General features: G+C 59.4%; 1 protein-coding gene across 18 annotated transcripts in view; it reads right to left on the bottom strand.

Annotated features, from left to right (window-relative positions):
- COL27A1 (collagen type XXVII alpha 1 chain) overlaps positions 1-13,482 on the bottom strand; it is a 135,603-nt gene extending 122,121 nt beyond the window's left edge. For 10 of the 18 annotated variants that reach the window (XM_054509370.2, XM_064579529.1, XM_054509372.2 and 7 more), the window contains exons 1-3: positions 12,981-13,471; positions 6,565-6,635; positions 1,589-3,318 (exon numbers count right to left, since the gene is read on the bottom strand). In XM_054509370.2, the coding sequence (XP_054365345.1) occupies positions 1,589-3,318; positions 6,565-6,635; positions 12,981-13,036 (1,857 nt within the window). In that variant the 5' untranslated portion in view covers positions 13,037-13,471. Of the gene's footprint in view, positions 1-1,588; positions 3,319-6,564; positions 6,636-12,980 lie in introns of all 18 variants that reach the window. The other 8 variants (XR_010407736.1, XM_064579537.1, XR_010407735.1 and 5 more) reach the window with 5 other exon arrangements.
- Between the last annotated feature and the right edge of the window lie 2,027 nt (positions 13,483-15,509).

The raw sequence follows: 15,509 nt of genomic DNA, 5'->3' as shown, positions 1-15,509 counted from the left end.
ATCTCTACCCTAAAAACCACTCCTGTTCCAGTTGTGCTGGCTTGGACATGGCTGTCCTCTCTCCACCCCACATGCAGCCTCGGGAGGCAGGGTTGACCTCCTCCACTGGATGGGGTGGAGACCCTGAGCCTCACACCCTCTCTCAGGGGAGGACAATTCACCCCCTTTTGATCTCACGGCCAGTGAGCCCAGCACCCACACAGCTTGGGAAGCAGAGCTGGCAGGGCTCAGAGGCACCCGGTGCCTGAGTCAGGCTGGGCAGCCTGGAGGGGTGAGAAGCGGTCCTCTTCTCAGCTCCCAACCTCCTGCCCTAACAGTCTCAGAGCACAGGACTTGAGCAGAGCGTTGACATAATTGCAGAGCAATGCATACAATTTCCATAAGTTCTACAATATGGTTATAATAAAAGCGGGCTCTCAGTCCCCTTGGAGACAGGCTGAATAAATATTATTCCTAATGATTATTAAAACTCATTAAGTGTGTTTGTAAGGCCTGGGAATTCCCAGCATCTGCCACCATCTCCACATTGTAGGGAGCCTAACCTCAAACACAGAGCCTGGTGGGAAACCCGGCCTCAGGGAGGAGAAAACTACACGGTGGACATCTCCAAGGCAGGAGAACAGAGCTGAGGCCTGAGCTTTCTGGAAACGCCATCCCCTCCACTCCCCGCCCGGAGGAATTGGCCTCCAGCTGCAGAAAGGTCGTTGCCCCTGGAGACAGTCCCAGGCATTCTGGAGGCACCGGGCCTGAGAACATCTCCCGCACGTGGAATGTTCTTTCTCCTTTCCTTGACTCTTCAGGCCCACCCTGATCCTCCTCACCCCAAACTCCTCTATGGGGGCCACAAATCAAACATCTATAGGAACCAGGCAGGTAAAATACACAGGGGAAAGGACTGGGTTGGAAGCCCCACATCAGGAGATGTGGGGACACACGGGAGCGGGCCCGTCCTGTCTAAAGGGGCAGCTCTGAGTGGGCCGCAAGCCACGGGCTACTGCATCTGTCCCCCTTCCAAGAGAAGCTGGTCACCAGGTCTTTTATAAGAAATCTCCCACATTTTTAAAATGTTAGTAACCTATTAAATATTTTTAAACAATGCTGCATGTGCCAAACAAAACATGTTCAGGGCTACCCGTGTGTGACCTTTGTCCAATGCCCCCAGATGAGCTGGTGGGCTGGAGGAGCTCTCCTCCAGGAGTCAGGAGAGCTGAACTCTGGAGACCGCGTGACCTGGGGCCAGTCAGCTAGTAGTTTTCCTTAAGCCACTCGACCTTCACAGTTGGGTTAGCAAAGAATGACCCGGGGCCTGGGCCCGCCCAAGCACAGGGGTGCTCTTCACCCGGCGCTGGCCACCAAACCCAAGGCTACCCCAGTGGACCATGGATCACAGCAGAGCGGGCAAATCACGAGCACAATGGAGATAGAGGAACAGGGGACCTGCGTGTCAGCTGAGGCCCTGCCTATAACCACCTCCCTGCTCTAAGCTGCTTCTCCAGCTCTGCCCTAATGCCAGGAGTAGCCACTTGCCCTGACTGCCCCTGCCACCCCCTTGAGCTCCAAGCAACATGCACACCTCACCCCGTCTTACCGGCAAACCACAGTCTCCCTTGGGCCCTGGAGGTCCCATCAGCAAGGGGAAAGGCGTGGGTCCCGCCAGGTGGAAGAGTGAATAGCTATGACTCGTGGGCCAGGGACTGGAGGACAGGAATTGCGCTGGGGCCAATTCCGGGGCCGGGGTGGTGGGCCGGCGGGGCCGGGACTGTCTGGGGCTGGGCCTGGTTGTCAGATCATTCAACAGAACATCCCTGGCCGCCTTCCCAGGTCTGAGGGGGACGGGCTTCCGGGGGTTGCTCTTGGGTCTGGCTTTCTTTGTGGCTTCTGATCCAGAGGGTTTCTTGCTTCTGGTGGGGGCCGAGCCAGGAGCAAGGGTGGGAGGCATCGTTGTGGCTGGTGGAGCAATCCTGGGAGAGCCAGGACGGGTGACAGGTGGCCGGGGCAACACAGTGGGTCGGGGAGGTCTGTGGGTGACGGTGCGGGCAGGGGCTGGCTCACCGGCATGACTACTCATCTTGGCCTCGGTCGGGCCCGCTGGGGGAAAAGGCTTTTTGGGGGAGCCAGTGGCCAGAAGTAGAGGCCGAGCGCTGGGTAGCGGAGGTCTGGGCATCACAGGGGTCCTCTGGATCGGCTTCACTGAGGGGTGGGAGGCTTTGGCAGGAAGTGGGTGGGAAGTGGGGGGCACTGGCTTCCTGCTGGGTGGGGCTGATTTGGGGAAGGAAGGCTGAGCTGCCTTCTGGGTGGGGCGGGGCTTTTTGACAGGGCCTACTGAAGGAGAAGGGACCGAAAGCCTGGCTGGATGACTTTTGGGGATCTTGGTGGCTGCGTTCTTCCGCAATGGCTGGACAGGTGTGGTGGAGCTAGCCGGAGAGGCCGGGGGCACGGGAGGGAGCACTCCCCCGGCTGACAGCTTGGCAGGTGGCAGCGGGATCCGGGCTCGGGCCCCTGCGGCCGCACGCCGGCCCGGCTCTGTGGCGCTAGTCCTCAGGGGCTTGGCGGGGGTGGCGGGCACCCCAGTCCCCCTGGGATCCCTGCTTGCTGGCCGTGACCCCAGGGCTGGCGCGGCAGTGGTCAGGTTCTCCAGGCCGCGCAAGGCAAGGTCGGTCTGGAAGGTGAAGGTTGTGCCAGAGTCTCGGGGCAGGAGGGGTCCCAGCTGGGGCCGGTGTGTGTCGGCCTGGCCACACTGCTTCCTCAGGTGGGTACAGTAATTGTGAGCGACCTGCGTCACAGGGTAGATACTGAACTGGCACAGGGCACCTTCAAACTGGACCGCGTGCGGGTTCATCTTCCCAAAGAGGAAGGAGCCCTCGGGGTCGAGGGCTGGGTCCTTGGGGAAAGGCAGCGGGACAGACACCCGGCGCTGCCCACACGCCGTCACCAGGGTGACAGTGCGGCCACGGAGCTCCAGGGCGAGGTGATGCCAGCGCCCGTCGTGCATGTCGAGGTCCAAGGCCACAGAGCGCCGAGGCCCCAGGTGGAGGACCGTCTTGCCGGGGAGGAACTGCAGGCCCAGCTGCAGCTTGCGCTTCCGGCTACGGACGGCAAAAAGGAAGGCATGGTTCACCCGGTGGGAGCAGAGGCTCAGCACCAGCGCCAGCTCTGTGCCCAGGGCGGCAGGAATGACGGCAGCCGTGGGGGCCTGGAGCCGGCTCCGCTGCGTAAAGATGAAGCCCGATGGGAACGGAATGACCCCCGGGGGCGGGGGGCTCCGGCCACCCCCTGCCTTCGTCCAGCTGAGGCCCAGCCGCTGGAGGACATCCACATCTGCAGAGGGAGGGCAGAGGGGGAGAGGGCGCGGTCAGGGCCAGACCCCCTCCAGGTGCCCAGACGGGGAGGACGGTCCACCCACTGCCCCGCCCCCCCTTCCCCCAGGGCCCCACGCTCGCGGCCGGGAGTGCGGAGTCGGAACCAGTCCCCTGTCTGGCCGAATGACCCTGCCTGTACTCATTTACGACACAGACCCTGGAGCCGGACTTCCTGAGTTCACGTGTGACTTCAGTGCCTCAGTTTCCTCATCTCTTAACTGGGATGACGGTCCTGCCAAACTCAGAAGTCCGTCGTGAGGGGTAAATGAGCTAGCACTCTTGAAATAAGTGCCTGGCACCCAATAATCGCTTGCAAAGGACAGCTGTTTGTGCCAGAAATAATGACCCTCAGGATGTTTCCCCTTCTCTGTCTCAAAAGCCCGTCTCCTCCAGGAAGCAGTCCCATGAGTGAGGGAGCAGGGTGACAGGAGTGGACGGGTCACAGGAGCTCGGTAAGGATGTCCGGCGGGCCTGATTGGTTTGACCCACTTTAGGAACTTCCCCAGCCCCCGCCCCACCCCCTAGGTCTCTCTGTGGCCGGAGCTGCTGTCTGCATAGAAGAGGACAGGTCCAATGACTGCCCCTCGCCCTGTGCAGCTTTGGACAGAGCAGAGGAAGTGATCGAGGCATCCCTGCAACCTCTGTCCTCTGGCGAAGCGTTTGGAGGTCGACAGCAGCCTGGCCAGGTCACATCCACCCAGTAATTACATCGGTGGGGCTCGCCAGAGCCAAAAGAGGGCTTCCAGCGTGTTTATGGAAAGGCTTCCTGACCTTGCCTCTCACCGGGTCATTCGACCTCCTTCAGTTGGCTCAGCTGCCAGTGTCTGTAGAAGCCAGCTCCAGAGCTCCGACTCGGAAAGGAGAGGCTGCCTCTGGAACTAGGGTCTGGCTTGGATCCTCAGCTCCCTCCCACCCCCCAACTCCCCCCCCCACCCCGAGTTCAGCAACCTAGGCCCCGAGAGTGGTATGTGGGGTCTGCGTGGGGCTGGATGCCACGCTTAGCCCTTGGCCCTCAGCCAGCAGCTGTGAGATGGATGGACAGATGGATGGATAGACAGATAGATGGGCCAGGAGAAAATGAGTGCCATACATAGCAGGCTCTGGAGTCAGAAGGCCGGACTTGAGAGCCAGACAAAGACACCTGGGAGTCTGGACTCTGAGCCTCAGTTCCCTCTGCTGTAAAACGAGGTGGTGAAGAACGCCTACATCATAGGGTTGTTGGCTGTCCTCACCATCCTTGTCCAGACACCTCTGGGCAAGTCTCTTCCTGACCCCTGAGCCTCAGTTTCCCTGCCTGTAAGACAAGGGAAACCAGACCTGGAGGCGGCCACAAAGTGCTGACGATGTTCTAAGAACGTTATAGTCGCAGGCTGCTTTTTCGGGCTGGCTTGGCTTGAAGACCTGTCTTCCTCCCTAAGGATCTGCGGGCCTTCACTTCACTTCAAATTCCTCCCTTCTCCCACCTCCGTCTGTCCTGAGCTCCTAAGCTAAAATAAACCGCGGCTCGAGAATTCTCTGGGTAGTGGTGTATCTCACACGTTGTCACCACAGAAACGCTCCTATTAGCACAAACTACTACTCACTACGATCAACTTCGAAGGGAGGAGGCACTTGCTGGAAAGGGGGAGGGCAGGAAGCCACCTCTCCCTGCCCTCGTCCCACCTCAGCGGCCCCTGGAGCGCCACCCCCACCCCGCCCCCCGCACTACATGTCCCCACACACTGCATCTTTGGTTGCTTCCACTTGCCTGACCAACACCACCGATGAGGCCCCCCTGACCGTCCCCTCCAGGTAGGTTTCAAAGCTGACACCAGCCAGTCTCCGGGCCTCCCTCACCCCAGAGACGGTCTGCAGGGCAGGGGCAAAGCCCCACGCTCTGACACCCGAGCTGGCGGAGGCCTCTGGCCACCGTGGGCTCCACAGGGGATGGACAAGGACTGTTCTTGCCCAAGTGTTCAGGTAAATAATATAATTAACAGCAATAATAAACCCCAGGATTTATTGAGCACTTCCTATGAGCCAAGTGCTTCACGTGCTCTATCTCGCTCGATTCTCTCCATCATCTATAAAGAAGATACTGTTTATCATCCCCCCTCCCCACCCCTTTACAGAGGAGGGTCAGAAAAGTTCGCTACAGGAACTAGCCCAAGGTCACACAGCCTATAATAAAAGGCACAGCTGGGACTTGAATCCAGATCACCTGGTTCCAGGGTCTCTGTTCTTAACACTATGCTATCCTGAGCTAGAGTCCCTCAGCCTCGTTGGTAAGTGGGGTGGAGAGACATCCAGAATCCAGGGGAGAGGAGCTAGGGGCCAGGGGAACGAATGCAGCCCAAGGCCAAGCTGGAAGGACCCTGCCAGCTGGCCGCTGCGAGATCCCTTTATTACATAAACCTGGCTCCACGCAGCTCCGGCCTCTCCCCAACACCCCCCACCCCCCGTTGCCTGACTCAGGACTCTGGACAGCTGTTCACCTACTTTGTGGGGGAAACAGCAAGCTCGGAAAATATGACATTTGCACAAAATGTTGCCGGGCAGCCGGAGTCTCTTCCAGGCATGGCCCTCCCCTCCCGGGGACCCAATCCCTGCCGGCGGCCAGGTCAGGCCACAGGGGCTCTGGGAGTGCCCTGCTGCCTGCCCCGGCACACAGGCATGCATGGAGGAGGGGAAGAGCCGCTATTTTAGGAGGGCTTGTGGCTGTTTGACAAACAGATGTGGGAGAGGTTTCAGTTTCCCCGGACAGCTGTGTAGCCAGGCCACCGCCGCTCTGGCCCCCTGGCCGGGTCCTCGGGGAGGGCAGGGAAGAACAGGATCTCATGGCAAGTGGGGGGAAGCCGTGGCCTTCATGCCTCCTCTCAACAGATCCTGGTATAACCACTGTACAAATCAGGACGACTGAGGCTTACTGAACCAATGTGATTCATTCCAATTCTGCCCCCCGCCCCCGTGGGAGACAAAGGGTCACCGTCCCACATTCCTGCCTCTGAGCCCTTCCTAACCCTTACAAAACTTCAAATGTCAGTCTTCCCAGCCTGGAGAGAATTTGCCAATGATGGGCTCCGTTCTACTGAGAGGAAAACTGAGGCACTGAGTTCCAATTAGGGGCATGGCTGTCTCCTAGCCCTGAGTTCTCAGGTCTCTTCTGCCCTTCCTTGTCCCCCCACCCCCACCCCCCACCGCCCGCACAAAGAGAAGGGAGGATTACCTTCAGGAGCTCCTTGGGTGGAAGCCAGGTGACAGGCAAATGAGACTAAGATCCAGGTGAAGAGAAACCCCCTAGAGACGGGAAGACACAAGCAGAGGCGGTTATCAGCTTCTACCCTGGGGCCCAGATCTGCCTGGACACTGGGAGGGGACCACCCAGTCCACCCCGCCCCTGCCCCGGCCAGGCTCGCCCACAGAAGGCAGGGGCCAGGGGCAGGCTCTAGGACCCCAGAGGGTAGCCCACGCTCCTGGGGTTTCCAGGGGCAACCTCTAGGGGCAGGACCTGCTCAGGCAGCACAAGTCACAAGTACAAACGCTGCTTTTTACAGATCGATAAACCAAGGTCACAGGGCAGGGAACAGTGGGCAGAATGCCCTGGGCATCAGGAGACCTGGGGTCCAGCTTCAAATCAGCCGCTGACTCGCTGGTCAACAAGGGGCCAGCCCCTCCCCATCTCTGGGCCTCAGCCCCCCATCTGTACTCTGGCCTCACAATCCTGAGGCCCAGTGGGCAGCAGAGCCAGGACTGAAAGGTCACTGGGAAGACCACACTGGTCCACGTGGATGACGGGCATCCTCAAAGGACAGAAGCGACGAGAACTCCCTCTCTAGACACAAGGTGGAGGGGGAGAAGACCCCTTAACCAGGACCAGTGCGTGCTAAGGAAGCTGCCTACTGGGCTTCATGCTGCCAGAGAAGAGGAGTAGAGAAAACAGAGAACACAATGGGGTGTCAGGCAGACCCAGGCACAAACCCGGCCCTGTTGCCTACCAGCTGTGTGACCCTGGATGAGTCACTCAGCCTCCCTGAGCCTGCCTCAGGCTCTGCAGTGCGGCCGACACTCCCTATCTTACCGGCCAGGCGTGAGGATTAAATGAGCTCATGCCTGTCAAGGGCTCGGCCTGGTGCCAGCCACAGAAGTGCTCTTTCGGCATCACGGCTGCCCATGAACTCTGGGGCCTGGAAGGGTTAATGCTCTGCTCCATGGCTCCTGCCAAGATGGGCAGAGGCAGTGATCCGATTTCACCTTCCTGTGGGAGCAACCACCGGCGACACCCGAAGCCACCCGGGGCATCTGATCCCCAAGCGGGCAGAGGGGAGGGCGGCACGTGGCCAAAGCCGGCCGGCCAGGATGCAGGCAGAGAAAACCGAGACCGGCGGGCGGTGCGGGCTAAGGCTGGGACACACAGGCCCAGGATCCATTTCCAAGAGGAAAGCTAGAATGGTGTGCTTCTGGGGAATCACGTAATCCAGGAAACCCGTCTGCTGTAATTGATGTCTGGCGCCCCACGTTCTTCCCAGCTCCCTAGGCGCCCTAGAAAACCAGCTCACACCCTCTGATTTAATGGCAATTACTCCAACTTAATTGCAATTATAATCAATAGTGATCCTGACTGGGCACCGTGGAAGACACTGGTGATTACCTATCCACAGCCATTCCCCTGCCCTTCTTGTTCAGGGAGGCACAGACTTCCGAGGATACTGGATGAATCCGGATAAGCCTAAGCCAATCTTGGGGATTTCATCTGCCATGCCAGTGACCGGTTTAGGCATGCATACATGACCCAAACATGGTCAGTAAGATGTAAGGGATGCCTCTTAGGGCCCCTGGGAAAGTATTTCAAAGGGACAGAGAGAAGGTTTTCTTCTAGCCTTTGTATGTTACTGAGCGAGGATGTGTTGCTGCTGCAGCCATTTTGTGCCCATGAGGTTAACAAGCTCCATGAGCACGTGAGGGTGACAGAATGGAAAAACAGTGCATATTTGATACACTTGAGATGCTGAATTAGCAAACCCTATCACTGTCTTTCCTTCAGACCTCTTGATATGGGAGATAATAACTCCCTTTGTGTAAGCCACGTCGAATTGGGTCTTCAGTTACCCACAGCATAAGGCGAACTAGCTGCAAAAGCACTCAGATGCTGAGGGTGGTCCCTTGAAAGCCTTCTCCAGAATCTGGGCCCTTGCACATGCTGCTCCCAAGTGCTCCTGACACCACTCTTTTGCCTGGTCAGTTCCCACACACACGGTAGATTCCAGCTTGGGCGTCACCTCCCACAGCCCACTGCGAGTACCTCACCACAGCAGGTTTCGCACGTGAGCCCACTGCCTATTTTCCTATTTCCCTTTCTAGAACAAGTCCCTGAAGGGTAGGAAACACATCTGTCTTGTTCACGTGTATTCCCAGCACCTGGCACACATGTTGTAAACGTTCAGTGTATCTTTGTAGAAGAAATAAATGGTACCTGGTATTACAGGACTCTGGACTTTAAAAGCATCTCCCCAAAGGCCCTCTCTACCTCTGACTTTTTTCCAGGGTTGCTCCTGGATAATCCTCAGCTCCCCCTCATCCTCTCCAATCTGCTGCCACTGCTGTGAAAATGTCCTTTTTCACGGGGCCAGTCCTCCCTGCAGCCCCGGGCCTCGCCTCCAGCTCACCGCTAGCAATGACTAAAGGTCAGAGCGCCTAGCTGGCCCGGCGTTGCCTGGGGAGAAGAGCAGAAGTTGACCCTTCTGGCATGACCTGCCCACTTAAAGCCATGGCAGCCTCATCAGCCCTGAAAAGAAACGACAGGAGGCTTTGTTTGATGTGACAAAAACTGAGGCTTAGGGAGGGCAGGTACCTCCTCAAGGTCACCCTGGGTAGGCTCTGGGGTCATAACTCTTCAGTACTATTTCCCACGTGCACCAGGTAGACACTCCAGGAAACTGGAGCCAGACCAACTGGGGAAGAGCTATCCCAGTCGTGACAATTCCCAAAGCACAACTAAACAACTAACTGCCTAACAAAGGGTCTGAGAAGTCCTGCAGTGAAGACATGGACAGGGCTTTCTGTCTATCGGCAGTCCCCAGACTTAGAGGACCAGTGAACTCCTTTTCCCTGGGAATGCCTGCTCTGAAGACACTGCGCCTCACTTCCCAGTGTCCCAACAACCTCGTTTCTGTCCCATCTCCTCCATCCTCTCTTCCCGGCCCCTTCCAGGCACAAGCCCTCACTCCTTGAATGTCTCGCTGTATGATGTCACGTCCACGCTGCTGAGGATGCTTCCCAAGCTGATAGAGAGAGAGCAGGTGGAGAGGAGAAGGTGTAAGAACCATACATGTCCTTAGTCGACTTTTCTGGCTGCGGTTAGGCCAAGGTGACCACTCTGGAGAGAATAAGGATACACTTGGGGGAAATATTTTTAATCCCTGAAGGTCAGGAGAAAGAAGACTCACAGGACAATGGGATCAGAATCTTTGCTTCAATTAAGTTTCCCAACACCATGGCTTCCAACTCAAGAATTTCAGCCCTGAAGGCCTGTTACCAATGTATTTGCCCCTCCATTCATTCACCTTGACACCTTCTCAGACCTGAATTCTGTGTGCACTTGACTCATATCCTGCCAAAGCAAAGAGTGGGAATATACAGCGGGAGAAGGTCCTCTGAGATCAGCTAGAGGCCAGATTCCAGTCCCATCCCCTCATTGTGGAGATGGGCAAGTGAGGCCCAGAGAGGGGAAGTGACTTGTCTAAAGCCACACAGCATGTCAGTGACCCACATCATCCGACTCTACTACTTAGCAAGCAGTCCTTTCCACTTGACTTGTCTCTCGTGGAGAAGAAACTGGACACTTACAGGGGCTTCCTATCTGCCAGAGACGGGAGTCCAGCCTTTACCAACAGGAAGAGAGAGACGCGGCCTAGGGAGCCAACAAGCCATCTAAAGTGAGCTCCAGGCCTGGAAAGTTGGCTCCCGGAGGGAGGCCCTGCTGACTCTTTTGCCCCCGTTCCAACGCTGTTTAGGCTACTGCTAATAACGTTTAGTGCCTGTGTTGGCTCAGAGCTTTGTTCTTCCCGACTTCTGTTTTCACCACTGACTCGTGGGCTTTGGCTCAGGGAACCCAGGGCTCCAGAATGTCGGGAAGACCAGAGCAGACAGAAGGTAGCTGAGATGGCAGCTACCTAAGCGTTAGGGAACCTGACCTTGGGGGCACAGCCTGGCCACACAGCCCTCCAGGAAGGGAACCCAGGTGTTCCCATCCCTGCAAAGGGCCCTCTGCCCGCACACCAAATGTGGCTACTCTGGGACCACCAGAACCTACAGCTGCTATGCTTGGTGGGAACACACAGGATCATAAGAGACCCATACCAACTTGAACGTCCACCAAGAGCTCAGAGCTGAGACCCAGGGCACCATAAAACACACAAGGAAAGCAGCCCTGTGGACTCCCGGCTTGGCTGTGCACTCAAGGCACAAGCTGGGCAGGCAGCTGGCCTCAGGGCCACAGAACAGCAAAAGGGGGACGGGCCTGTCCCATCTGCCTCCGTGGACCGGCCAGGCCACCTTGTGCCCAGACAGCTGCACCCAGGCTCCTCTCTTCACACCTGATACCTCTTCCATGGGAACACAGGTCATCTGTCCAGACAGGATGCAGCCCAGAATTTTCAGTTGACTCACACATCCATTCAAGATGAAGTGAATAATAATACAAATAATGGTGGCCATTTATTGACCATTTACTACATGCCAGGCACTGTTCTAAGCCCTTTACGAGCATGGTCCTCCATTAAACCTCACTAAACCTTGTGAGCTGAGAATTAAGCTGCCCATTTTTCGGATCAGAAAGAAGGGAGCACAGAGGCGGGGGGGGGCCTGCCCAAGCTCCCACGGCAGTCAGGATTCACACTGTCTGATCCCAGGGCTCCCTCCGCCCTGCAACCTGCCACCCACCGGGCCAGGCTGCGGGATACCAAGAGGGTCCCCTGGACACAGAGCGGGGAAAGGAGAATATGCGACCAAAGTAACAGGCAGAATGTGCTCAGACAGAGACAGGGAGTGGGTGACATAGGGAGGGCAGGCCCCCAGCCAGTGCACCCCACCAGGGGAGCTGATGGCCATTGAGGTGAGACCTGAGGGGCAGCAGCGCATGTGAAAGGCCCAGGACGGGGAGCGTTCCAAGTACAGGGAGGAGAGGGAAGGAGAGACGAGACCAGTGATGCGCTCCATAGTGTCATGGAGCCTGGTCTGGGAGAGGTAAAGAGGAGCAAGGCTGCAAGGCACGCCAGGACCAGAGGGCACAGGATCTGGGGCACTGCTGTGGTGAGGGAGGCAGCGAGACTGGGCAAGGCAGAGGCCGGGCCTCAAAGCAGCGTGACTGCCCATTTGCCCAAAGCTCGGGCCCCACTATGGGGTGCTCTCCTGGCACCACTTCTCTGCCCAACCACTGGCATCTGCCTTGGCACAGGGTCTTCTGGAGAAAATGAGTCAGCAGTGTGCTTACTGGTGCTGTGTGTGTGTGTGTGTGTGTGTGTTGTGGTGGGGGGTGGGGGAATCTCAGCCAGCCAGCTTTTTCCAAGACATGGGAAAGGGGGGGCATCGTCCCCCTGATTCCAGCTCAGAGGGGGCAGGGCATGGTGGAGCAGGGCGGAGCTACAGCCCTGACCAGCCTCTTGGGAATGTCCTCTGATTCTGGGGAAAGGATGGAAAAGGAGCAAGTCCTGCGCTTCTCTGGGCAGCGAGCATGAGCCACAGGGCACAGGGCCCTGAGGGCTGCTCCCACCCTTGCTCACTCCCACACACACACACACACTCAGTGACTCGCTCTTGCACACGCTCACTCTTTACAACTACCCCACCAGCCCCTGGGTCCCAGCTCCTCCGCAGTCCCTCCTTGGAGATTCCCTGCCCCTCCCTGGCCCCCAGTCTCTGCCTCTGTGCAATGACTCGGTTGTCTTCAGGGCCCTTTCTATTCTGACATGCTGGCTCTCACTTTTTCTCTCTCACACACGAAAAATGACAGAAACTGAGACACACACACACACACACACACACCCCAGCCCCCAGAGAAGCGGGGAAACACTGAGACGCGCAGACCCAAACAGACTGACACACACGAGGAGACTTCCAGAAGCAGGGGACGTGCAAAGCCACACAGACGCTGAGACAGGAGAAGCCGAGAGCCGGAGACCTAGACGCTTGCGGATAGTTTCACGAGAACACACTGACTTACAAGCTCGGGACCTGTAGACACCGACCCCGGAACACACCGAGACAGCCAGAAACGGACACCCTTCCTCCCCCAAGCGTCCCCAAAGCCCCCTCCGCCCGCAGCCCGCCGCCCCAGGCGCTCCCCCCACCCCCAATCCCGACCCCCAGGGCTGGCTCCGCACGGACCCTCCCCAGCACGGCCCCCGCCCCAACGCGATCGCGGAGCCGGGCCAGCGGGGCAGGGCAGGCAGCGCTCGCCAAGCCTCGCCGGGCCGGGGGCGCAGCCCGCGTTAACCCTTGGCGGCCCGCCTCAGAGGGGCGCGGGAAGGGGCAGGAAGCCGACGTTCCGGGGAAGCGTCCGGCGCGGCGGGGAACCCCAGCCCTCCCCCCAACCCGGGCTGGAGCAGCAGGAAGCTGGGGAGGGGGCGTCCCCGAGCTCGTACTCACCCCCCGCGCGCCGCCGCCGCTGTGCCTCGGGCCCCCCGCGCCGATCCCGCTCCCATGGCGGGCCCCTACTTCATGCTCCCGAGCCCGGGGGGCAAGTGTGGGCGCGCCCCATGGGGCCGCCAGCCCCCCGCCCCGCCGCGCCAGGCCGGCTCAGAGCGCGCGGCCCCCGCGCCCCCAGCGCAGCCCCGCGCCCAAGGGCGCCGGAGCAGGCAGGCAGCGCGGCCGGGGCCCCGCGGGCGCCCGCGCCAGGCCCATGGTCCCAGGAGTCCCGGCGCCGCGCTCGCCCCTGCCTCGCTCTTTTTCTGCTTCCACCGAAAAGGAAGAAGAAGCAGGCAAAAAAAAAGAGAGATCAAACTTTTGCAGGCGGGCTGCTGGCGGTCCCCGGAGGCAGAGCGAGGCCGGGCGAGGGCGCGCGGAGGGCGGTGGAAGCTGCCTCCCCGCCGGCCTGGGGGAGGAGAGGAAAAGGAAGGATTTGGGGGAAATGAAGGCGATTTAAAGTCTCGGCCCGCGGTGGCTCTCCACCTTCTCTCCTCCCCGCGCCGAGCCGCCCTCTGCTGCCCCATGCTGCCCCCTGCCGGCCGCAGCCGGTCACACAGCCTCGGCCGGCCCACTGCAGCCCGGCAGAGACACCCCCACCTCTGGGCCCCCCCAGTAAAAATGGGGAAACTGAGATTCACAAAGAGGAAAGAGACGGCCAAAGCTGCACAGCAGGGCGACCACAGTTCGGAGATTTGGGACTTCTGGTTTGTGAGACTGGGGGGTGCGGGGTGGGGGAAGGTCCCCGAGTTGGGGGGCCGAGATAGAAGGAGAAAGGGGACAGATACTACTGCTGAAAGGATCCCAGTGTTCCGGGGACAGATCTGGGACCAGATCTCAGTATCTAGACTCCCACAACAGCGATAACCCAGTGTCCTACGGCCCATACACACACATACACACCCCTCTCCCCAGATTCAGAGCGCCTGGGAGAACAGACTTCCCCAGGCACATAGTGGGTGGCTTGTTAAACGTTGGTCACCCTCTTCGCTTCCCTGTCCATTTGGTAAGAGATAGGAGCTGAACACCCCCCCCCCCACACACACACACACACACCCTCAGGAGGCGACCAAAGACTCCCTCAGATCCCCCGCTGGAGCGCACAACTGCACACACCTTGACCCTGCCGCAAACGCCCAGCAAATTCGCACAACCACAACCCCAGTCCGAGCCCAGGCATCAGAAGTCCCCTCCACCTCCAGATTTGTTCACCGGTGCGTACGCACTCCCACACACATCCACGCTTACCCCAAACTCAGACACACACTCACACTCATTCACACGCAAGCTCGGCCACGCACTCCTGGGCTCACACAAACACACCCTGGGGTTTCTGGACTCGAACGCAACCCGTACTCCATACAAGCAGACGCATGCACACTAGTACTTACACGCACACAAATGCACACTAGCCTCTCCATATCCCCCCCAACACACACTCCCGCGCACACACCTCACACACCTTCACGGGCACACACACCCCACATACACACCCCAAGTGCGCACACCCCCACTTGCACACAGCTCTCCGCTTGTGCCCACCGCAAGCGTGCACAAACGCATTCACTCCCCACACGTGCATCCCCCCCCCCCCCCGGCCCGTACGCGCGCAACTTTACGCGCACACACGCACCGCTACCCCCAGAGCTCCAGGAGCCCCGGGGCACTTACTGGGTCCCTAGCTGCGAGGCTGGACGGTCGGTCCTTCCTCGGGCGCCTAACGGCATTTGTATTCATGGGTCCCCGCAGCCCCGGGCGCGGGCGCGGGGGCGGGGGTGCGGGGTCCCCTTCCCTAAACTGGGCGCGGGCGCTCGGAGCGCAGCGGCACCGGGAGGGGCATGGGCGCGCGGGGCTGCGCCGCCCGCCCGGTCCGCCTGCGCTCGAACTTCGTCGGCTCTGCGTCCTCGGACTCCGGTGCGGGCTCCGGGCGCTGGGGGCGGCTCATAGGTGCTGGGGCCGCGGCGCCCGCCGGGCCTTTTGAAGTCTCCGCTGGGGGCGGGGAGGGGGCGCTGAAGGCGGCCTTTTAAACCGTGGCTGCACGCGGGCTCGGTGGAGCAAGGTGTCTGGTTTCAGCAAACTTTAGGAAAAGTCCCAAGCCGAAGGGGGGGGTGGGTAGTGGAGGTGGGGGGCGAGCCAAGCCAGAAAGAAAAAGAAGCTGCATAGCTATGCGCTGCTTCCTGCAGGGGGCAGAGCACCCATGGCTGCCAGAAGGGCCGCCCAGCCTGCTACCGGGGAACCCACAGATGGATGGGTGGCGCGTGGAACCAGGCCCCCACTCCCGCACCCCCACGTGGAACTGGAGTTCTTAACCTCCACGTGGACGAGCCCCAGGGGGTGCAGGAACACCCCCCCCCAAACTGCACAGAGGATGCGCGTTTGAGCATTCTTCTGGGTGAGAGGGACCACAGGTTTTCCTCAGGTTTTCGGAAGTCCCTAGCCCTGGAAGGTTGAGAACTCCCAGGTTCAATCCCAGCTGGCGGTTTTGTGTAAGGC

Source organism: Mirounga angustirostris, unplaced genomic scaffold (genome assembly GCF_029215605.1).
Source record: "Mirounga angustirostris isolate CCGP_5_RB_7025 unplaced genomic scaffold, mMirAng1.0.hap1 SCAF_15, whole genome shotgun sequence".
In the NCBI taxonomy this organism is placed as follows: Eukaryota; Metazoa; Chordata; class Mammalia; order Carnivora; family Phocidae; genus Mirounga; species Mirounga angustirostris.
This window is presented reverse-complemented; position numbering and strand designations above follow the sequence as displayed.